Source organism: Cavia porcellus, unplaced genomic scaffold, assembly GCF_034190915.1.
Source record: "Cavia porcellus strain 051 isolate PalLab524CR breed Dunkin Hartley unplaced genomic scaffold, mCavPor4.1 scaffold_29, whole genome shotgun sequence".
In the NCBI taxonomy this organism is placed as follows: Eukaryota; Metazoa; Chordata; class Mammalia; order Rodentia; family Caviidae; genus Cavia; species Cavia porcellus.
Genome location: NW_026947512.1, coordinates 11,048,705 through 11,073,168, shown reverse-complemented (window position 1 = coordinate 11,073,168; position 24,464 = coordinate 11,048,705). Strand labels below are relative to the sequence as shown.

Sequence of the window (24,464 nt, the reverse complement as noted above, 5' to 3'; positions counted from 1 at the left end):
CAGGAAAAAACGAATGAAATGTCCATGTAGACATTCATACATACAGGAATTCTGATTAAATAACAAGGTGTTCCTTGCAAGAAAAATTCAGGGGCTGGAAGTGTAGCTCTGTGGTAGAGCTCTGTGGTAGCTCTGTGTGTACTGGTTAGCATGAGTGAGGAGGTGTATCTTGAATTCCCAGCCCCAAACAGAACCTGTGTTACTTTCTGATAAATTCTTAGCCACCCAAATCTTCGAAGAGCAAGAAGTATAACCTTCGATTAGAGGGAAAACCTCTTAGATACAGTTGTCAGAAAATGGAAAGTTATCCCTGTAAGCTTATAATCTGCTTATGACATTAGAAAGGCATTGAGTGATACTTAATGATTATGGAAGTCTCATAAAGGCAGGAAATGGAAGGAAAAGCCCATCAAAATCAAAGTGGGACTGCAGGTTGTCTCCTAGAGTACTGAGCAAGGCTTTTTATGTGTTTAATAGTGGCATTCTTCTTTTCATTCACAGTGAAATCATAAAATTAACTATTGAAGTTCATAAGAAGAATAGAAATTCTTATAACTTAGACTGGCTTTTTTATGGAATTAAAAATGTCAATCAGCCCTGACATAGTGGTACTCACCTGTAATCCTAGCACTGGCAACTGAGGCAGGGGGATACCATGAATTTGAGGCTATCCTGGGCTGCATGAGTTCAGGGCCCGTCTGGAATGCATTGCAAGACCCTGTCTCAAAAAAAAAAAAAAAAAAAAAAAGTCAGTGAAAACGAACTACTGCTTTTAACCACTGAAATAACCAGTACTCACTGGACATGATGGGGCTTGCTCATAATGGCAGCTACTTGGCAGTCTGAGACATGAGGGCCACTAGTTCAGAGCTAGCATGGCAGCTTAGAGAGACCCTATCTCAGAATAATAAAAAAGACTAGGAATGTGACTCAGTGGTAGAGAGCGCAAGGCTGTGGGTCCAGTCCACAGTACTGCCGTCAGTCCATCAGTATCGATGTCTGAGCATATAATGGGCAACACAGAGACAATTTATAAAACTACCACTTTTGTGAAATTAGAATAAATTTATTCCAGTCTTTGCAGCCTTGTTTGAGTCTTTGTGGGCCAAGTGCCTTCTGGAGGCTGAAGTTAGAGAATTGAGGAAGTTGGCATTTCTCCCTTTGGTACACCACCCCTCCATGGTTGTCAGAGCTTTTTCTCTTGGGCTTACCTAGGTGGGCAAGCCATGTGATTTGGAGCATTGCCAACACCAGCAGTGTCTAGGAGGGACGATTCCTGATGCCCTAGACCCTTGGTCTGAGGTGGTTCCACCCCATCCTCACTGGGTACTCCAGGCTGTGCCTCTCCCAGAGCCATGTCCTCCTCCAATCAGCATCACTGCTTGCATGGCCAATTCTGCCTGCCTAGAGGTCCTGTACATGAGGTTATGGAATTCCTTATCCTCCATCTCAGTCTTTCTGCTTTTGTATGAGTTGAAAGGCTGGACTTGAAATTAGGCCTTGGGTAGAATTAGAAAACTGGGTAACCAAACTACTGCCTGCGTGCAAAAGGTTGGCCTCATCGTTTGGGGGTTCTCTTTCCAGGTAACTAGAGATTAGATGCACTGAAAATGGAAGTGCCCTCAGGGGCCTGTGAGTAGTCAGGAAAGAGAACCACTGTTTCACTGTGAACTGTAAGCAGCCCATCTTGAGTTTTCCAAACCATTAGCAAGCTTCTTATCAAAATTAGCATTACATGATATGGTATGTTCTATATAAACAGTAGCTGATGCTTTTCCCCTAATGCAGGAGTTGAAATTTCAGTTAGATAGCTCTTTTAAATTTTTTTCTGGTAACTGCTTTTTCCAGCAAAGTCAAAGTCAGGTAGCATGTTAAATGTTTTCTCCACCACTTATTGCTAATACATCAGAGCATCAGAGTATTTTTGAGGAAAGAAATAAATCTGAGATACACTGAATTACTTTTGTTTCCTTTTGTTCCTTACTGCCACTGTTGGCCTACCTTTAGTTTCTAATTATTAATCTGGTGACCTAAAGGTTACCTAGACCCTTGTTAATCTGCGCAATATTAACATACTCTAAAAAAACACATTTCTGTTTAAGGGGCAGTGGAGAAGGAAGGGAAAAGAATAGGGATAGAAAAAGAGAGATGAAAGTAGACCTCATTCATTCTGTAGCCGAGTTTTGTTTTGTTTTGTTTTGTTTTTTAAGGTACTGAGTGTTGAGCCCAAGGCCTCCCTTGTGCTAGGCAAGCACTCTACTGCTGAACTACATCCTCAGTCCTCATTCTGTGACAGATTTTAATTAAGTACCTCCTGTATTCTGAGCATTATTCTTGATGCTGTGGATACAACAGTGAACAAGACAGGCAAGGGTGGAGAGAAACTTGCATGGGAGCTAGAAAAGGGGAATAGACATGAAACTGGAAATGGCCTGGGGAAAGAATTTAAGTGCTCAGAGGCCTCACTCAGATCTTAGCTAAAATCTGCATTACACGAAGTTTCTATCCTTGTGAAGCTCTGGGAAAAATTTATCCCAGAAAGAAGAAACTGCCAGAGCAGTAGCCTTTAGCTAGGAGTGAATTTGGTATGTACAGAAACAGCAAAAAGAAGGCCTGCACCTGGAACCTGAGAACAAGCAGGAGGAGCAGCACAAAAACAAGACTAGAGGGGAAGTCAGCAGGTCACGAAAGGTGCGGTGGACCCTGGGAAGGATTTGGATTTTATTCGGAGTACACTGGAAACCTTGGACATTACACTGAAGAGTGATGTGCTCTGAAAGTGTTTAATCTGGCAGTAAGGACAGCAGATTGACAGGAGCAAGAGTGGAACCAAGAAAACCAGTTAGGTTAATGAAGTGGCTCAGCCAGAGGTAACAATACTGGTACTAGGATGGTGGTATCCTGACCCATCCCTATTATAAGTAGACTTAGTTTTCTGACTGCATGTATGTTTCATTATTGCAGACTTTAGCGTTAATCGGCTTTACAAACATAGTTTACAAGTCAGTAGTTAAGTAGTTCGTTTCATTTACTTTTTCAAAGTAAATTTTTAAGGTGTTGAATCAGTTCCTTCTTTTCATTTCAGCAGCTGGTTGAAAAACCAACTTTCAATTAGGTGTATATTACGTAACTCTTTGATTGCCTTGCCTGTGTTTTTAGCCAGATTTGTAATAATGACCTTAAAATGTTCACCAGGTTAAAGTCAAATTATAATTTTTTTTGGCATTATCTTTATGTAAGAGCTGTAACTTGGTAAACTTTGACAGAATTCAAATGTCAATTAACTATCAATTTGCTAATTAAATTAGATTGCTTTTAAGATTATTGTGATTTATTTCAGCTTATAGCACTATCTTTTTTTTTGAGTTACTTGTTCGGTTATTTGTTTAAGGCAGGGTCTTGTTATATAGTCAGGCTGGCCTTGAACTTGCTAGGTACCCCAGGCTTGCCTCCAACTTGTGATCCTCCTACCTCAGCCTCCACAGTGCTGGGAATACAGGAGTGTAATACCAGGCACAGCTTTTATCTTTTGAGTATTAGGAATACTGTGTCTTCTCAAAATTTTTGGCAATGATTTAATCTTAATATATTCAAGAATATAAAAATATATTTAAGAAAATAGAAATTCCTTTTGCAATGTGTTTGTCCTGCATGCAGGCTAAAATGTAATTGTGATTTTTGATTATTTTACAGACCTCCAAGGAAGATCTTCTGCAAGCTGATTTTGAAGGTGCTTTAAAGTTCTTCAGAGTTCAGCTTCCCAAGAGATACAGAGCAGAGGAAAATGCAAGAAGACTGATGGAGCAGGCTTGCAACATCAAAGTAAGATGCCTGAATTTAAGGATGATAAATACAGAATATCATAGCAAATATGTGAAACTCCTTTTATATATGTTGTAGGAGTCTGACAATGTTTAAACCAATGATTTTGTATAAACGAGTCTCTTCCAGACTTTTTTTTTGGTCAGGTTACTGAATATATAATTGCTATTTCTTCTGGTAGGATTTACAGTAAAAATGGACAAGTTCAGATTTTAACAATAGGAAGTCAAATACTTATTTTATAGATAGAGCGCTAGAAAAGGCTGCTGTGGTTTCCATGACAGCAGACTTGGTTTTTCACTTTTGCCATATGTTTTAAGATTATTTAGGACAAAGCAAGAAAAGCCTGTTTAAGAAGTGCTTTCATTTATTGAAACAATCTGGAAAGATTGAATCTTTATTCCCATCCCACATGGCCAAATGTCTGTCATTGCACTGGTCTATGTCAAATGTCTGAAAAACCAAAATCTCTTTTTTTTTTTTTCAGGGGGTGGGGTGTACCAAAAATTGAACTTTTTTTTAAGGTGAGGTGTACCAAAAGTTGAACTCAGGACCTCACACTTGCCATGCAGGTGCTGCACCACTGAGCTAAATCCCTGGCCCAAAACTAAATAAATCCTATAATTTAATTTTAAACTGAAAACTATCTGGAATGTTTTAATATTAAGGTAAGAGAGCACACTTTTCAAATAGTGGAAACCCAAGTGGCTGTGGTGATGCTTACCTGTAATCTCAACATGAGGAAGGCTGAGGCAGGAGGATTGCTACAAGTTTGAGGCCAGCCTAGCACTACATAGTAAGTTCAAGGCCAGTCTGAACTACATAGTGAGACCCAGTCTAAAAACAAAGAAAGAAAATAAAAAGTAGTTGAAACCAATTTATTAATATTCTTAAATCTCTGAAAAATATACTAGGGAGTCTTGCTATCTAACCATGACACAAATGTAAATTTGTTTCCTAAACAGATGGACAAATAAATGTTATGGGGGCTGGGGTTTTAGCTCCGCAGCATAAACGCCTGCCTGGCAAGTGCGAGGTTGTGAGTTTGATCCCCAGTACCAGAAGAAAAAATAAGTGTTGTGAACCTTATATTTCTTGCAGGAAAAAAAGACAAAACAATTAACACAACAAATTATTTAATAATTAAAAAGTGACAATAGTTCTGAAAAAGAAAAAAATGAGAAAGAGGAAAGATTGAATTGAAATTGTTATTGGAGAGGATAATCTTATGGAGAATGTGACTGAGTCATGGGGTTATTCATGGAGACCTGGGGAGAGACATTCCAGTGACTACCACAGCTGGTTCAAAGGATCCAGGCTCCCATATTCCTGGGTGTGAGCAAGAAGGCTGATGTAGCTGGAGTAAAGTGACTTAAATCAGAGTAGCAGGAGAGGAATTTAGATTGCTTACAGAGAACCAGAAATTGTGACTGTTTAAAATGATTTAGGCTTTAATTTGAAGTGGAAACCCTTGCAAGATTTTGAGTGGAAGAGTTCTTTTAAGTACCATACTCTCTGTATAGGTTTTTTAGTGTAATATTTGTTTTTCCATTTTAACCCCCATTTTAAAGTAAATTACAAATATTAGCACAATTCCATGCTGCAAGTAAATAAGCAGGAAAAAAAAATAGTCAAACACACCCTGTATTCAGAAGGATAATTTTCTAAGTATGACAGGAAAGACAGGCCTCTGAAATCTAAATTGTAAACTCTTCAAAGTCCTTGAGACCTATTATTTTATTATTATTTTATTTGGCTGAGCCTCCGAGCCATTTTTAAAGTTTATTGTAGTGACATGCTGCCTGTGATTGAATTTTGTAGGCGCTAAGTTTGAAAGTAGGCTTCAGCCCACTGGTTGTTCCAAAAACACCAGAGAGGCTTCAACTAAGCAAAAATCAGAAAATACGTTGGCTCATCAGACTTTACTTTAGTCACTTGGCTGCTTAGTCGACTAAGACCTAAGTGAAAGTGCCTAAAGAGCCTACATTATTCAGGAAGTCAGCTTTTCATTGAGTCTATTATTCAATTTTCATCTTTAGTTAAAAATTCTATTACGGAGCTTCTCAAATTTAGAAATTTGACTTTAGAAATTCTGAATTACCACATATGTGAATTTCTTTGTAGAACATATAAATATTTTGTTTTTCCTAGTAAGACAGGAAAGGGAAATCAGTGACTCAAAAAGGCTGGCCTCTATACTGTGGAGCAATCTTAAAATTGTCAAGTAAATTCAACATTAAAAGAATATTGGAAGTCACAATACACATTCATGTGCATACATATATAACCTTTATAATTCTTGATCTGATTACCTGTTTTTCTACAAATTTTATATTGTATTTTATTTACTATCATTTATATTTAAGTTGGATTTATGAAATTATCAGTCTTTTTGTCAAAACGTATCAATTTTTAGATGTTAGGTATGATTTAATTCCATATTATATACTTCCTTAAAATTCAAGTCAGTGCTATTTAGATAGATGATGAAGTACTAAAAATATGAATCTTTCAAAGATACTGAATTCACCTAGCTGATACTGATCTGATAAAAAGTAAAAGGTGAGGGATTAGGGATATAACTGTATGGTATAAGCACTTGCCTGGCAAGTGTGAAGTCACAAGTTCAATCCCCAGTCTCCCCCCCCCCCAAAAATTAAAAGATGAAGTAAAAGAATGAAACATCTATAGTTTAAAGCTGTGATACAAAGGCCTGCTGCAGCTCGTGTGCCTTATGTTCACCACCCCTGGTTTGGAGTATTATATGTGCATAGGTTTTATAACCATGTGAAACTTTCCTGAAAATTACTTTCCAAAGACTGGAATGCAGGTCTTTTTTGGAATGTTGCAGATGCCACATTTATAATGAACTTCACTAGTGAAAAGTTAGAAGCACACACACAAAAAAAACCCCAAAATATTCTTTTGGTAGATCTTCATAATTGAATGTTTTAAAATATAAATTATCCTATTTAATTCACATTTTATTAGTAAAATAACTTCAACAGAATTAAAATTGCCAAGTCTAACATTTGTTTAAACATTTGCTTAAGAAAGATCATTATGAGTGCCCGTTTTGTGCCAAGAACTATGCAGAGAAAGTAAGGGGAAAGATGAGACCTGAAGGATTATTTACAGTGAGTACAGGAAAGCGGAAGGATGACCCTTGCAGAAAATATGCTGAAACTCATAGGAAGAAAATGTGAAGTATCCAAGACTTGTATTTAGGTTGGAGATTAGGATGTGTGGAGCATGAGGGAGTATGGAGAGTAGATAGGTTAGAGAAGGAAGCAGGAACCAGCTGTGGAGGGCTGTGTAATCAATGGCAGGCGGTTTGTATTTTATCTTGGGGTGGGGGATTGTAGTGATTGAGAGGCTTTGAGTAGAAGTCAAAAGTGATCACATTTATGTTTCAGAAAGATCATGCTGCTGCTACGTGAACAATGGATTGAAGATACACATTGAGATATTAATGACAGGCCATTTACTACACTATTGTAGTAATCTAGGTGAAAAGTGACCAGAATATTTGTTATGGGGTGAAGAGAAATGAATGAGAGGTGTTCAAGAGATAGAATCGCAGATCCTAGTGACAAGATGGCATTGAGACAGGGAATGAATCCGTGATAACATTCAGCATTCTATTTAGAGAGTTTGGCAGTGATCACATTGAGTAAGGAAATGAGCAAAGAACAGATTACCTGGATGGAATTAAATCTGGGATATGTTAAGTTTATGGTACATAGCAACAAAGTTGTATAATATCCACTATGCAAATGAGTATTACAGAAGACCTGGGTTAAATGTAGACAGTTGGAAGTGATCAGCGTTGAAACCGAGAGAGTGGGTGAATTCGCATAGAGAAGTACCTAAGAGAGAAAAGTTTAGGGTAGACACATTAACACAGATTAGATGGGCTAAGTAAAACCTTCAAGACTAAGAAGGCAGGGCAAAAGAAGCCCAGAAGAGTATGAAATGTGAGTACCAAGGGGAAGGAGATGTGTGTGAGGCACTGGAAAAAAACAAACAAAAAAATGATGGAGGAGCAAAAGGAAGAAGATAAAGAACGTCATTGGTGCCAAAGTCATGTGAGGCACTAAGGCATGGAAAGTGGTTATTGTGGAATAGTTAATGACAAAAGGGTCCTTGATGGTCTTAGTGACAGCATTTTCGGTGGTGTAATGAAATATAAGAGCCAGTGATTAAATGAATAAATAAGAGGTGAATAAATGGGAGACATAAAAATGAGATTCTTTTTCTAAAAGATTGGAAGGAGGACAAGATGGGTAATGACAGAGAAAGCCAGCAAGCCAAAGAGTAAATGAGAGGGAGGGAAGAAAAGAGAGAAAGGGAGAGGGAAGGCACGAGGCTAAGACGGATTGCTGGGGGATGGAAAAGATGAATCTTTAAATGCTCAAAAATTAATAAATATTTCTTCATTGAGCACTGACTGTATGCCAGGCACTGTTCAATATCCATAGAACACAAAGTTGAGCAAAAACAGAGATGCTTTCTGAGCTCAACATTTGTAATACTGTCAGAAAGATGTTAATTAGGTAATCACAGTAATAAATGCATATTTCCAATGACATAAATACTCAAAAGTGATATAGGGATATGAGAGCAAAGAACAAAGGAACCTGATTTTGACTCAGCAATTTTTTGGGAAAGCCTTCTTGAGCTGAGATGATGAAGCATTCCAGACTGAGGGAACTACATGTGCAAACCTGTGAGATAGAAGTTTTACAGGAAGTTTTACAAACTCGGAGAAGGCCAGCGTGACGGTAGAGTGATGAGGGTTGATGTCCTGGTCCAGACTGTTTTCATCTGTCTGTGAGAAGTAGAGACCCACACAAAGAGAAAAATGTGAAGATTAAAGAAATATATGATAGAGAGAAACTGTGAGGAGGTAGAGGTTTGTCTCAAAAGAATGGTCTTTCTTCCATTACAGCAGGAGAAAGTAAGCTGTCTGAGATGTCTGAGATAAGAGGTGAAAGTGGAGTTTAGGGAGGAAGAAAATGAAGATACCCCACTTGAAGTTTTGTTATTTCTGTTAATAAGCAATATGGAGAATGAAAGGAATGTAGTGGAGAGACAGATTTGAATAACATGGAAAAGCATTTGTATTGAACAAAAGAACTGACTGGAAAAACACAAAGGAATAGTTGAGCTATGTTGTTGGAAACTGTGAATTTGTCTGCAAAAATCTGCAGTGTTCTGTGAGTCTTTCTAAAAATATGCCACAGACTAATGTATACATGAGAAAAGCAGACAGTTAGTTATTTTATCGAGAGTTTAGGTTGCCAGCAGAAGGCCTTCGCAATGGGACCCCTGGCAATGATGTGCTAGTAAACTGTATCTTAGGTAGGGGATACTAGGAAGCAGAAGATCCCTCCTTACTTGTAGCTTTTGCTAGTTTTCGTGATGGAGATGTTCCCCCCTGTGGCCAATTTTAAGCTGCCCGTGACTTAACCATAACCATATCACGTGATTTCTGTTAACAGTCACTTTTCCTGAGCTTCTGGTTCCAGCGTAGCTCAGTGTCAAGGGGAATGTCGAGTGGTGGATAATGGAAACTGATAGGAAGGAAAATAAAGACAAATTAGGACTGAGCAACTATAAAACGGACAGAGGAACAAAGAGTTGTTGAACTCTTTGAACAGGAAAAATGGTAGAGGAGGAGCTTCAATGAAGCTCTTCAACTCTTGTTTGTAGTTCCCCAAGAAAAAAATATCTTTTCTTCAAAAATTCTTAAACATAGTTTTCTGCCACTAGAAGGCAATACTGTGCTCAAATTTTTCAGTTATCAGCTCAGGTTAATTGGTGGCAGAAAAACAATGCTAGGCACTAATTTGGCTTTCTTGATCATCTCCTGTGATCTCCTCCTCTTTGTCCCAACCTTTCCACCATTGCCACCACTTTAATTACCTGACCAAAGCTTCTCAATGCATTACAGAGGAATAAACCCAAATGGCACAGGCAATTAGTAGGGGAGTGAGGAGGACCCTTAGTGGCTGTGCATATAATCCTAAGCTGGCATCCTCCTACTCTGTTCAGAAGGTAACTACCAATGACAAGATGTCATGGTATCTACTTGCCTCAGATATTCTAAGCTGCCCTCCAGCTCAGTTACCTGCATATGGTACTGGACAATCTCCCACACTCCCAGAACGGACAAGTACAATTTGATATTACTCTTCACAAATTATAGTTTTAACAGGATCATGGTGATAGAACTGTGGGGGGAGAACCGGCGGCTGGAAAGATAAGAAGTATGAAATATAAATGACCTTTATTTTGAGAATGTGGGGAGAGACCCCCTGGAGTGCGCCATCTCCACCCTGAGGTCAGCGATCTCTCCGTGGAACACGCGGAGTGAGGCACATAAGTAGCCTCGGCTTGGGGGCTTGGGGTGGAACCTAAGGGGGGCATTAGGGATGCACAGGTAGCCCATTGGTCTTTGTTTGGCGCCAGAGGTAGATTCCTAAGGGTGGGGGAGATAGGAGCTCCTTGGCTTTACTGGCTGCAATGTCTGGCGTGGGCCAAAACCCTTTCACATGGTAAATTCTTTTATCTACAATTTAATATTTTCTCCTCTAAGACCTTCATCCAAATTTGTAATGTGGATTTCAATTTATTTATTTATTAATTTATTTAGTTGTTGGTGGGTTGAACTCACTACCTCATACTTGCTTGTGCTGCTGAGGTAAATCCCCAGACCTTGAAATTATTTAAGAACAACTTCATTCTAAAGCAAAACTGTATAGTACATTTCATGTTTAAAGCAATTTGCCTCCAATTTCATCTCACTGTTTGCTACTTACCACTAGCTGTTGTTACCATCTATGAACAAGAATCTGCCCTCCCACACAGAACTTTTCTTTGAAGTGAAACCTCTCAGAAACTTTTGTTAACTGTGTGGATCTAAAATGTGCCCTCTTAAGTTCATCATTTAAAATATTCATTTTTATTTTTTTTTTTATTTACTTGTTTTTATCGGTATCAGGGATCGAACTCGCAACTGCCTACGTGCAAGGCAGGTGCTTATACCACTGAGCTTAATCCCCAGCCCCCAAAATACTCATTTTTAAAACTGTGTTGTATATTCCTTTCCTATGAAGATTGCTCTACATTGACAATCATATCTGAGATGCTTATTTTAATGTGTCATAATCTGCTGGAGAAATGTTTTTATGTTGTAGGGCATAGAGACATAAGTGTTATTAACACATGCTAAAGAAGCTACCCCTACCTAGCCCTCTTTGAGGAGTCTGTTAGCATTCATCATTCTCATGGAGCCTCAGATTTGGGGTGTTGTTTTATTTTTTCCCCAGTGAGAAAGGAACATGTAAATGTTGGATGCTCTGAACAGTTGCTAACAGGTAGAGAAGGATATAGCTTCAGATGCCCGGGTGCCAGGCCTCTTCTACATGTAGGAAGCTCAGCTTTGATGCCGCTCCTAATCAGCCGGAGTGGGTGTTCCCTTTATTTGCTTCTGCCCTTGGAACTGCTCTGCCAGCCATTTTCTGCTAGTTCATTAAAAAGAAACCCATGCAGACATTTTAAAATAAACTTGATGGGTGAACTGGGTATTATACCTGAACTATTCTGTGTGGAGCTATTCAACTTTCCTTCCCCAAAGAAAAATAAGTGGATACAAAAACCGATTTTTAACAGATACCTCTTTTATTAGAAAAGGAATTAGTAAATAATAGGAGTAAATCTTTATGACCTTATATACATTCTAAAATCAAGACTCTGTGCTTTCTGTATTTAATTGACAACAGCAAAAGGAAAAACAGAATTATTGGTCTTACCAAGTAGTTTCTCACTCTTCAATACTTTTATGTGTTCTTTCTTCTGCACCTAATTCATCCCTAGCGATCTTATAAAGACTTAGTAAGATTAATGATGATATTCTTAAATGGGAATTTGCATGTTACACATATCTTTCTGATATGTTGTGACAGTATTCTTTTACCTTATTGTCAAAATTTGTACTTACCAATGTTGGAGATAAAGTTAGAATTTGTCTTCAATGTTGGAAGCAGCCATAAAATTTTTTCCACAACTGCTTACAATAAAATCTGCATTTCCTCAATTTCATCTGTTTATTTTGCTATTAAAATTTATATTGAGATTATATTTTAAGTATACTTTTAGTTTGTGTTTGGAATCTGATTTAAACAAGCAAATAATGTTTTGCTGTGCCCCTGTTGCTGCATACTGCAAATGATTTAATTTTGTTCTTTTAGTAGAATAAAAATAAATTTAAATGCTTTAGGTGTATAGAATAGGTTAGGTTAAGAAGACTGGGCTATTAGATTTCAGGACTTAGTAAAGATGCCCCTTGATATAGGATAATGGTGCCTCCTAATAAATCCATGGTGACCTGAAAATATCAGTGTCACAGATGCGTTTGATATGCCCACCCAGGACCTCATAGTCTAGCAGGGCAGCGTACTCAGACTGTGGGAATTTACCCTTGCATTATGTAGTGACCAGAAGCTGCACTGTGAAGCCCTAGCCCCTGTCACTAGCCCAGGGAAAGGTTGAAATTCCAAGTTTGAACCGTGCTTTCCACTGACCACATACTGCTTTAACACCACGAGAAAACTGAAAAATACTTCAACCATGCTAAATTAAGGGCTGTCTATATTCCAAACTTTACCACAACTGTTTCAGATACTAGTGTATCTACCCTAGGCTATAAAGTGTAATTGTATTATATTTATTTAGTTTTTATTCATCTTCTCATTTCCTCAACTCTTGGATCCATTTGGCTGGCATATAATTGAATTTACTTAATATTCTGGAGAAGCTACTTGTTCTGTTGTGCTTCTCACATCTGCTGTAAAATTTCGTGCATTTTAAAATGGTGGAAACATCGTGTAAATGATCATAGCAACTCAAAAAAGTGGTGAACAATTTCAAATGTGACATATCTCCAGCTGCTGTTTGTCAAGCTTTCTAGAATTCCACTTAAAAGCAAACAAACTACTGAGGGGAAAAATTCTATTTCTCACTGTCGTTATAGGTTGTGATTAAATGGGCAGTATTTTCTCTTTGACAAGTCCTCTGGCTTGGGGACTTTCTGTCCCCACCTCTGGGAAGGAGGGGGACATTTCCCTAACCTGGAACTTCTAGCCTTTTGCCTTTTCTCTTTTCTCTGTTTCAGACACTTGCTACCCAAATTGTTATATGTAGCTCAAGTAGTCTCTTTCAAATACTTGTTTGTCTTCATTATTATAATATGAAGGTAGCTTGGCAGATGAACCTCATTAGGGGTAGAACAGTTTAGAGAAGGGAAGCGAAGGGTAGTTTAGGGGCGCTAAAGGAAGCTCCAGCAGTTAATTGGCCCCAGGTCAACTCATTTGTTTTTTTACTGGTGTTTCGGAGGTCTTGGGTTGGCCTCTGTTACTCCTTACCTTTAGCCCACCATACTTCTTTCTGGCTCTTGCTATTTTTTATCCTGCAAAGTTTAAGCTGAAGTTTCTCCCAGAGTTGTTTCCTGAAGAGGAAGCAATTTCATTTTTATTTCTCATGTCTGCTGCCAGTTTCACGTCTGCATTAATTTCCTAAAACTGCCATGACAAGATATCACAGACTGAGAAAACTGAACTTCAGATTTATTTTTTTCCTGAGACAGTGTCTCCCTGGCCTTGTGGCTCAGGTGGGCTTTGAACTCACTATGTAGCCCAGGCTGACCTCACAGTCGCCTGATCCTTCTGCTGCATCCTCCAAAGTGCTGGGATTATAAGCGTGTGCCAACGCACCCTGCTTACCAAGACATTATTTTCTAAGAGTTTTAAAGACTGTGTCAAGGGGTCAGCAGTGTTGCTTTCTTCTGAGGCTTCTCCCTTTGGCTTATACATTCTGGGGTCCCTGTGTGATCATCTGTCTCTCTGTGTTCTAATACTCTTTTTATAAAGACACAAGTCATATTAGCTTAGGGCCCAGCCTACTGAACATTGTATTTTAATTATCTGTTTAAAGGGTTCAACAAATAAAATTGTTTCAAGGCTTAAATAGGACTTCAACATATGAATTTGGGAAAGGACACAACCCAGCCCATAGCCTTGATCTTTTCACAAAGGCGAAGTGTGCAGATTTCTTCTCAATTTCTCTGTAGATATTCTCTTCTTCTGAACATGAAGCTTGCTTAGTCATCCATGCTGTACTCCTGCATCTGTTAGCATGTGGCAGTTTACTATTTTGGTCAGCATACCCAAGTTTTCCCTTTTCCCCCTAAACTGTCGTATTCTTAGATTTTTTTTCTTCTTCACAGCTCCAGTCTCCATTTCTGTGAGCCCACATCGCTGGCAGGGAATTTCCTGTGGCATGTGTGTTAGCTTGACAAAAGTCCTAATTTGCCTCACATACCCTCTGCTAGTGTGGTTTTACTGCATTAACTTCCTTATTGTCCTGTTTCTGTATTGTGTTACATTTCACATGAGCCACAACCTTCCTCATTCCATTCTTTTTCCAAATGAGAGCAATGAATTGTGCAAATAAATAGTTCTTAGTGCAATGTGCAGTGAAAGAATAAAGTCTACACTGTATTATGATAGAAGGAGTATTTTAAGCAATAACATAATTCAGATATTATGTAAGATACAAAGACTTAGTTTATTTTCCGAAATCACTTGAATAAAATGTGTGTGTGTGTGTCTTACTGGAGACAGAACCCAGCACTTCACACATGCTAGCCAAGTGCTCTATCAGTGAGAGTAAATTACTCAGCCCCACCCCTGAGTAAAATTTTTTATAATTTTTGTACTGAGGATTGAACCCAAGGCTTTTGCATTGTGCTATATCCTAGCCCCCTATTTTGAGATAGGGTCTCACAAATTTGATAAATTGTCCTAGCAGGGCTAGAACTTACAGTCTTCCTGCCTCAGCTTCCCAGAGTGCTAGGTTTACAGGAATCTACCACCATGCCCATTGAATAAAACTTGTTATCCTAAAATATTTTATCAAATTTTAGGATGGCTCTTCTTTAAGAAGGCAAATGTCAGACACACACACACACACACCACCACCACCACCACCACCACCACCACCAGCACCACTACCATATGAAGAAATTTAAAAACCATGTGATATAGTAAGAGTTTTAGAGCCTTTGACATTCATAGGTCCAGGCCCCTGACCTTGCTTCTCTGGACTGTGGTAGCTGCCTCGTAGCTGGTCTCTCTGCCTTTACATTCTCTCTTTCTAGTCTCCTCCACGTACTACCAACCTGCAATGTCTTGCATGCAAAACTAACCTCAGTTTATCTCTTTTCAGTGCCGAGAGCGATGCTGCTCCCTGTCCTCTGCAGGATAAGCCTCACACATCTCAGCGTGGCACACGTCCCCTTATCTTTCACTGAGACATCCTTCCCTTGTCCATCTTACATCTTCTTCCTTTGTGGAGTACCTGGAGAAGGCAGAGGCTTTGGAGGCAGACAAACATGTTTGAAGCTGGCTTTAGTTCTTACTGAGTGAGGGATCCTGAGAAAGTGGCAAGTCTCCTTGAGTATGAGTTCTTCATCATGAAATAAGGCTAATTGCAACCACGCAGAAGTATTGCAAGCATTAATTAAACCAAGCACATATGTGAAGCACAGGCCAAACTATTTACCAATTCCTGATTTTTAAGTTGTACAGTCAAGCAAACTCTTTATTTACCCTTTCAGGCCCACCTCAGGCCATTTTGTCTGGGAACAAAAACTGGTTTGTTCTAACTTTGGCAATTCCTTCACTAGCCCACCACCCAGCACGGGAAGAATGTAGTTTTCTGAGGCCATGCTATTGGAGTTCAAATCTTGGCTTCTCAACTTACTAACTCTGGCAAGTTTCTTTTACTCACTGTACCTTGCTTATCTCTTCTGTAGAACAAAGACAGTACCTAGAGAATAGGATTGCTGTGATAATACATAAAATAATACAAGTAAGAAACTTAGTATAATGCAATGCATTGTATACAATAAGTTAATGTTTAATTATTACTATGGCATTTGGAGTCAGTTTCTTTCCTTATGATTCCCTCAAGAGTGTAACACTTCCTTGCCCCTCTGGATTTCTTGTGCCTTATCTAACACCTAGCATAGTAGATGGATCAAAGAAGTCCATCTATGGTTTTTTTTATTTATACAGTTTTTTAAAAATCTGTTTAAAAACTGAAAAATATTGAGCTTTAAATTTTCCCTGAAAATATTTTTGGAAAAAAACAGAAAAAAATCCTTATGTGTCATATTGAATGACATTTCAGATCTTTTCCTACAGGAAAGTGAGATGAAAATTGAAATCATTCTGAATTCTCCTATGAGAACAGCATCTATCATACTGGGTAGCTTACAAGGATTATAAAATATAAATTTATGAATTTTCCACTTTTGCAGGCCTTTAAGACAATGAAAAAAATTTGCTTCTCTTTATGGTTGCTCTGGATAGTCAGATACTGCCCATCATCTGTGTTATATGTTTGGATGATTAATCATCAATTTTAGAAAACTAAAAGTATATTCAAGTATAATTTGCTAAACTTCTTAGTCTCTACAGTAAAAATACTATTGAAAGAATCAGTGTTAAGGTTACATACTACAGGCTTTTTTTTTTTCTTTGTCTTTTTCCTTTTTATCGGTACCGGGGGTTGAACTCACGACTGCCTGCTTGCAAGGCAGGCGCTTATGCCGCTGAGCTAAATCACCAGCCCCCATACTACAGACTTTTAAAACTGAGTAGAATATCAAATATATAGAGTTTCAATTAAAATAAGATAGTCTATTGTTTTTTATATATTTCTATTTTACACATTTCTATTTTATTTCTATTTATATATATTTCAACTATTCTTTTTAGAGCTAATATAGTTCAATAGATCACACAGAGCATCTTTATATATCTTTATATATTTCTATTTTATTCTTCATAAATTAAATTCAAGCAGTGCTATCAGGATACCTACATATTTATGTTTGCACTTTGCATTGATACTTTCTTGCTGTGGAGCAACACATCCCAGAACTTACAGGTTTAAAGCAGCAGTTAAATAATTCTGTGAGTTAGCTGACTGGTCTGCTGAACATCCCCAGGGTTCGCTAATGTGGTGGCACTCGGCTGGCAGGATGGCTCAAGGTGGGGCTGCTCTTTCCATGTGCTTTTTCATTCTCAGCTGCTTTACAGTACCAGTGCCATGGGTGTGCTTCCGTCAGGCAGACCCAGTGCAGAAACACATTTCAAGCCTCTGCTTTTGTCACATTTATCAGTGTGCCATGGCTTAGAGTCAATGCCCTACACAACAGGGATGGGTAAACGGAGGCCTGACAGACTGTGAGTGGTTCCAGTAGGAATACACTGTGTACAGGCATGGGAAATTTATGTTTCAGTACATAAAGTACTTTAACTTAGTTTCTAAGGAGACGGCTGAGAGTCTTACTTGACATGTAGACTTTTTGCCACTTAACAAAATTAGCTTTTATTAACTAATACTTTTTATTTAATAATATTCTTGCAAACCCATTGAATTTATAACCACAAGCTGTTACTTTTCAAATCAAACAAACAAATGAACAAAAAATACTTCCTAAAACAAGTAAATGAGGGAACCTGGTATCACTTTAGATCCCTTTGTATGCTCCAGCAGAAGCAATAGATACTTGTGAATTGTTTTGTTTTGTTTTTGTTTTTGCAATGACCTTCTTTATCTCTTCATTTGAAGTTTACAATGTCTGCAAACAGAATGCTATCCCTGTTTTTGTTTTTGGTACAGGGGACTGAACTCATGACCTGGTGTTTACCAGGCAAGTGCTTGAGCCTCTGAGATAAATCCCTGACCCTGGTACTTGTGAATTGTTAATAAAACAAGTAGAAATTCTTTGATTACAGAGGATCACGAGCTTATGATACTGATTTTTACTGGACATCAGAAAGCTGCTTTTACAGATTTCAAAGAAGACTGAAAACATTGTTTTCTACTTCGTGGTTATTAAAAATTTGTAGAGGATTTGAGGAAAAACCTCAAAAAATTTTTTAAAATTTAACTCAATTTTCATAAAACTTTGGCACTTTTCAATGGTGCTTTGTGTGATCTATTGAGCTATATTGGCTCTAAAAAGAATAGTCAAAACAGCATTAGTCAATGGGGAAAAGAAGAATACATTTATACATTTGCCCAAATAAACAGTCACTTTCTTTCTTTCTTTCTTTCTTTTTTAGGTAGAAATAGTACATACATTCAGAGAAAAAAAAAGTAAGAAATCACTAGTTGATGTCATTTTACAAATAGTTGTTCAAGGTACAAAAATGGAACATCTAAAGTGGGAATTCAGAGAGACTGCAAAAAGTTCTAATCAACTGTCCAACAAAAACTTAATAACATGGTTGTCAATCCTATACATTTAAACATACATGCAGTTATCCATATCTTCATTTATGTTTAGATTAAACAAACTAAAGCGGGTTAAAATCATTTTGAACAAAGAATAATAGTATTGCTGGATTTCACTTCATGACACTCCATGATCAGCACTGGGTACTGTAGTGTCTTCTTTTTAAAACTGAATTTAAAGAAAGACTAAAAAAACAGAAAACAGGTAGCAATAATACATACTTTCAAAGAAAAATAAATAGTAAGAAATCACTAATTGATAATTACAGATTGTCTTCTTACAAATAGTTATTTAAGCTACTAAATTGGAGCATATAAAGTGAGGATTCAAACAGTGAGACTGCAACCAGTTCTGTTCAACTATCCAACAAAAATTAGAAATATGGTTATCAATCCTCTACACTTAAACATATATGCAGTTACCCATATCTTCAATTATGTTGACTTTCAGTAAACCAAGCAGGCTAATATCACTCTGAACAAAGAATAACACTGTTGCTGGGTTTCACATTATGACACTCCAGGATGAGCATTGGGTATTTTAGTGTCTCCTTTTCTTCAAAGTATCTGTTCATTTCATCAATTGTCATAAGATCAGTTCTCATAAACTGTTCATAGATTCTACACATGCATGGGTCTTAATATGTATTTTTTTTTTAATTTTGAAAGTAGCAATTGTGCAACAGCATAAGACAGAACAAAGCCAATCGAGACAATGCTGTGAAATTGGTACAGGATTTCACACTGGGATACTGGGATAGTAGTACTAAGTACTATGGTATATCTCTTTAATTTGACAATAGCTATCCAGTCAATTACGTATTGTAAAATCAAACCAAAAATAGAGCATTGTAAAACCAATTGAGAATACTGAATAGAGCAAAAGAAATATAACAAAATTGAAAACAACCTATGCCTTCAAACAGAAGATAGAAGGAAATCCCCCATATTTGCTATACTGCATATGGTCATCCTCCCAAGAGATGTTGAAATATCTATCCCCAGTAGGTAAGGGGGAGGGGGCAGGTGGAAGAAGGGTGCTTGATTTTCAGCTCCCGTGGAAGTTGGCTCACAGGTAATGGTTCTCCTCCAGGCCCAAACTGCAGGTGCTTATCAAGAGGGCAGGTGAATAAGCTGCCCGAATCCCTCCATGGCCGGAACTCTGGAGCTCTCTTCTCCTGGCCCACGTTGCAGACCTTACCGAGAGGCCAGGTGAATAAGTTGTCCGAATCCCTCCATGGCCGGCCGGAACTCTGGAACTCTTTTCTCCTCCTGGCCTGCATTGCAGACGCTTACCGAGAGGGCGGGTGAATAAGCTGCCTGAATCCCTCCATGGCCGGAACTCTCCCCCAGCCCCTATTTCCACTCTGCTTCCACCAACAGTCACTTTCTTAAGACAGTGGTGCATGTGCATACTGCAGTCGGAGGGTTAGAGACAGTCTGAATCTCCCAAAATACCATTTCCTAGCAGAGATAGAGTTGTAGCTGACCTTTAGATTTACATATTAGTTTTCAGTAGGAAGTTAATGTTGAATATTATTACTGATTTCACAAGATATATGTCCTACCCCTTTTCCAGGTATAAGTTAACTCCATCTTGTTTTGAAGAAAGGACAATCTTCATGTTCTTTTTTTGACACTGATCAGTTGAAAATATGTAGAACCAAATGAATGTTTCTACCATATTAGCTTTCCACTGATAACCAGCTGAGCTGCTCAGTGGCTTGCTTTAGGCCGATCTTGCATCCTTGGCTCATGTTCCCAAGTATTTTAGATACATTGAACCTGAAAACAGATCCAGAGACATCCTTCCCCACAGAACTGGTGGAGGAACAGATGAACTAAGCACTATGAGCATGTTGCGAGATCACAAACCCAGTGCAGACTCCGTCCAGCAGCCCCTTCTGTGACCACTGTGCCAGTCACACCATCTGCTGGTAACCGTACCATGCACCGCCTTTCCCTGCCTCCCTCATGGATGTCTGAGTGTTCCTGCCTCTTGTTGGCATGCCTGCAACCTGAGGTTTCTTTTTCAGCTTGATATACCTACATATTTTCTCTTTACGGTACTGTGCAGCTTGTCATTTTTGCTCAGAGACACCACATTATTTAACATTAACTTTGTGATGAAAAACATAGCAATTGTATCTTCCTTCTTTGGAAGCCCAGCATGTTTATCATACGGTAATCACAGTGACAGTACGAAATAAGTATTTCCATTGGCCCAATTTTATAGCTCAGAAAACAACCACAGAATGTTTAAGTCCCAACAAAGGCTACTTGACCCATAAGTGGCAGAGCCAGAGTTTGAATCCAGCAGTCTACTTCCAGAATCTGACCGTTATTACTTCTCTTACTCTCATTGTTTTTGTATTACTCTTATATTATACTGCTTAGTTTTAGGTAGTAATCAAAATTTAAAAGTTGCTTAATATTACCAGTAATTTTTCACTTGTAGAATTTAACTTATTGTAGTGCAAGGTGATCATATGTAGTAAATACAGTATTTAGCTTTTATTATGCTATTCCGTTATTACTGTGGTTACTATAGTAGACTAGATATCAGTATAAACTCTAGGCAAAATAATTAAAATACATTTTTATATGTGTGGCTTAATTAATAAGAAAAAATTTTTTTTCTTGAGACAGGTTTACACTGTATAGTTTAGGCTGGCATTGAGTTCACTGTGTAGCCCAGATTGTCCTCAAACTCACAGCGATCTCCAGCCTCAGCCCCCCAAGTTGCTGGGGTTACAGGTATGCACCACCACACCTGACCAGTTAATAAGAAAATCTTTATGAGCCATAAATTACGACAAAACCTGCATCTTGAGATGTTCTACTCTGAACCAGTGTTTTATTCTCTGCGTACTTACTGATCCCTGGTGGCCTAGTCTTTGGATTTAATAGACAAAGTCTGTGCCTCTAAAACACATCTCTAAAAAAACCAAAACAAAAGCACATCTCTGTTAATGGTGAGCTGTATACTTCCCAGAGGGGTACAGTTGAGATAGTTTCCTGTCTTGATCTTTGTGCTTGAGGCAGAAGGAGTCCTCTATAGTCAGTTACTGTTTAAAATTTTATTTTATCTTATTTATTTTTTTATTTTGGTACTGGAGATTGAACTCACAACTTCGCACTTGTTAGGCAGATGCTTGTGCCACTGAACTATATCCCCAGCCCTGTTTAAAATTTTAAATATATAGTTCATAATAAAAGGAAAAATATATAAGCCCTCTAAACAGAAAATACTATTTTTCAAGGCCTATAATCAGAAAGCATTTGACCTTTTTCAAGGAACTAAGCAAGGTAGAGCAGATGGGGTAAGAGAAGTGCTAGAGAACAGGCTGACCGTGAAGCCTGCGGACAGCGTCCTTGAAAGGCCTCAGAGGCTTTGGCGAGGATTTTAAATTTTAACCTAAGTGCAGTGCAACTCTTTTGAAAGGTTTTTTAAGATATTACTTGAGTTTTGTAAGAAAAAAACTGATGAAAGAGTATAAAATAGAGAGCCACTCTAAAGTAAAAATTGAGAAGACAGTGTAGCAGGATTCCAGGGTAGAGATGGGTTTGGCTCTGCGTAGGGAAAACTGGAAGAAAGTAATACACTTAAAAGTGAAATACATGTAACCTGCTGATATAAATTGGATGGGTGGCTTGAGAGTGCACAACATATAAAGGGTTATTCCCAAGCACCTAACTGGAATAACTGACCATCAGGGGATGTAGTTAGGACGTGACAGAGAAGGATCCACAGTTCAGATTTAGAAATGTTAAATTGGGCTGGGGGTGCTGGTGCTCACCTGTAGTCCCAGCCCTGGGGAGGCTGAGCTGGGAGGATCATCAGGAGTCTGAGTTCAGCCTGGTCTATATAGTGAGTTCCTAAACTGCTCATCAAGACCCTATGTTAAAAAGAGAAGAGACAAAAGAAATGTTAAGTTGGACCAGTAAGAAATGCAAATGTAGACAGCCCCACTAGTTGACACACTGAACTAAAGAAGTTCTAAAACATTTGTATACATTGAACTCATAACTGAATAAGTCAATATGTAATGATAAGGAACATTTATCTTTTTATGAGCAATCCAATTTCTAGTCAGTTTCATTGGGAGGCAGATTTGTTAAGTAGTGGAATTCCACTGTAATAAGTACACTATTTAAATTCATCACAACCTAAGATAGAAGATCTGAATAAATTTGCAAGTAAAGTTTTTTTTTTATTTAAAGAGAAAAAAAGAAAGGACATGAAAAAACAAAGCAGTAAAAGTGTACAAGTAATAGAGAATTTCAAGAAAAAATATATACACTAAGAAATCACTAGTTAATAGGTTACATGTTATCTTCTCAGAAACAGTTGTCCAAATTACAAAATTAAAGCATATAAAGTGAACATTCATACAGTGACATTGTAGACAGTTCCGTTCAATGATCCAACAAAAGCTCAGTAATATGGTTTTCCATCCTACACATTCGAACATACCTGCGGTTATATCCCTTAGTCCACCTTCCTTTCCTCTCTTTTTTACAATAATAATTAGACTTTTTGGGTTTTATTACTCCCACGGTTCTTATTACTTTTTTTGAAAAGAATAAAACCAAACATGACTAAGCAAAACAGTCCATTAGAATGGAAGGGTGGGCATAGTACATGATGCAAAAATAGAATACCAAGTGATCAAAAGTGGTTATCATTGTGCCTCTTGCTATTTTTAAATTGAGTTGCCTATATCATCAGGTATAATAGAATTGATCAAAACAATACAGAACAAGACCAATAAAACCTACACTAGAGAACTTACAGGACTTCAAAAAAAAGATAATAGTCAAACCATAATGGGCATCATAGTATATCTTATTGCCTTCAAAGTAGTTGCCTATACCCTCAAACTTGATACTATCAAACAAAATAGAATATAGAATAATCAGACAGAACAAGATGGAAAGAGCAGTCCTGGGGTTCAAATGAGGTTAATAGGAAAACCAAGAAAGTTAGTATAATATGTCCCACTATTTTTTAATTGTTTTCCCTTAATTAAAAAAATGAGAGAAAATAGATTAATTTTTTTAAAAAAGGGGGGGGGAGATTGAGATAAGAGAGGACATTGTAACAGAACAACGCAGGTCAGAACCGAACAATTCAAGCATCATCGTGTTTCACCACCAGATAATCTAACATAATAGTAGTCACCATAGTGCCTCTCTCCTTGAATTATTTGAGTGTAACTTCGTATGCTATAACATCAAGCATATCAAGACAGTGTGAAGCCATTCAAGAGAATGCAAGAATTATGGCTTTTTAGAACCAGCTAATAGAAAATGAACAATGGTTTCTATATTATCTCTTTGCCTATAAAGAATTTTGTTTATACTATTGCATATAGTGAAATGTAGTAAGATACATCATGTTCAAACCAGTGGAAACAGATGTACAACAGCTTGATGGGACTTCAAAACAAGATGTTATTAAATCAGCACTAGCTTTTATGTTGTGTTGTTTTCTTCAAAATAGCTATTCATACTATCATAAATACTAAAATCTAACAACCCAGGTTAAAACCATTGCAATTAATGAGTGAAAACATTATATGGCTTCAAACCAATATGATTGGGAATCATGATTACCACATATTTTTATGTATTCTTATCATTTCTTACACTAGGGAAACTATTCGGTATTTATACATAGGAGTTTGATTTATTTCTCTTATGAGTATGGTCTCAAGCTGCGTCCATTTATTTATAAACTTCTCAATGTGATCATTCTTTATAGCTGAGTAGTACTCCATTGTATAAAAATACCCCATTCTTCAGTTGATGCACACAGGTTGTTTCTAAGATCTGGCTATTACAAATTGTGCTGCTATAAACATGGGTGCACATATATCACTGTGGTATGATGCTTTCAGTTCTTCTGGGAATATGCCTAGAAGTGGAGTAGTTGGGTCAAATGGGGCTTCCAGTCCCAGTTTTCTGAGAAATCTCCAGACTGACCTCCACAGTGGTTGCACTAGTCTACACTCCCACCAACCGTGCAGGAGAGTTCCTTTTTCCCCACAACCTCTCCAGCATTTGTTGTTGGTGGTTTTCTTGATCACTCCTTCAGGAGTGAGATGGAATCTCAGTGTAGTTTTAATTTGCATTTCTCTAATGACTAATGATGATGAACTTTTTTCATATATTTATTTGCCATTTGTATTTCTTCATCTGAGAATTGTTTATTCATCTCAGATGCCCATTTTTGGATTGGGTCTTTGAATTTTGGGGGGTCTGAT

General features: G+C 37.8%; 1 protein-coding gene across 7 annotated transcripts in view; it reads left to right on the top strand.

Moving 5' to 3' along the window:
• Positions 1 to 24,464, top strand: part of Rabgap1l (RAB GTPase activating protein 1 like) — a 718,519-nt gene that overhangs the window by 570,107 nt on the left and 123,948 nt on the right. For all 7 annotated transcript variants that reach the window (XM_063240009.1, XM_063240010.1, XM_063240011.1 and 4 more), the window contains one exon: positions 3,694 to 3,822. In XM_063240009.1, the coding sequence (XP_063096079.1) occupies positions 3,694 to 3,822 (129 nt within the window). The remainder of the gene's footprint in view (positions 1 to 3,693; positions 3,823 to 24,464) is intronic.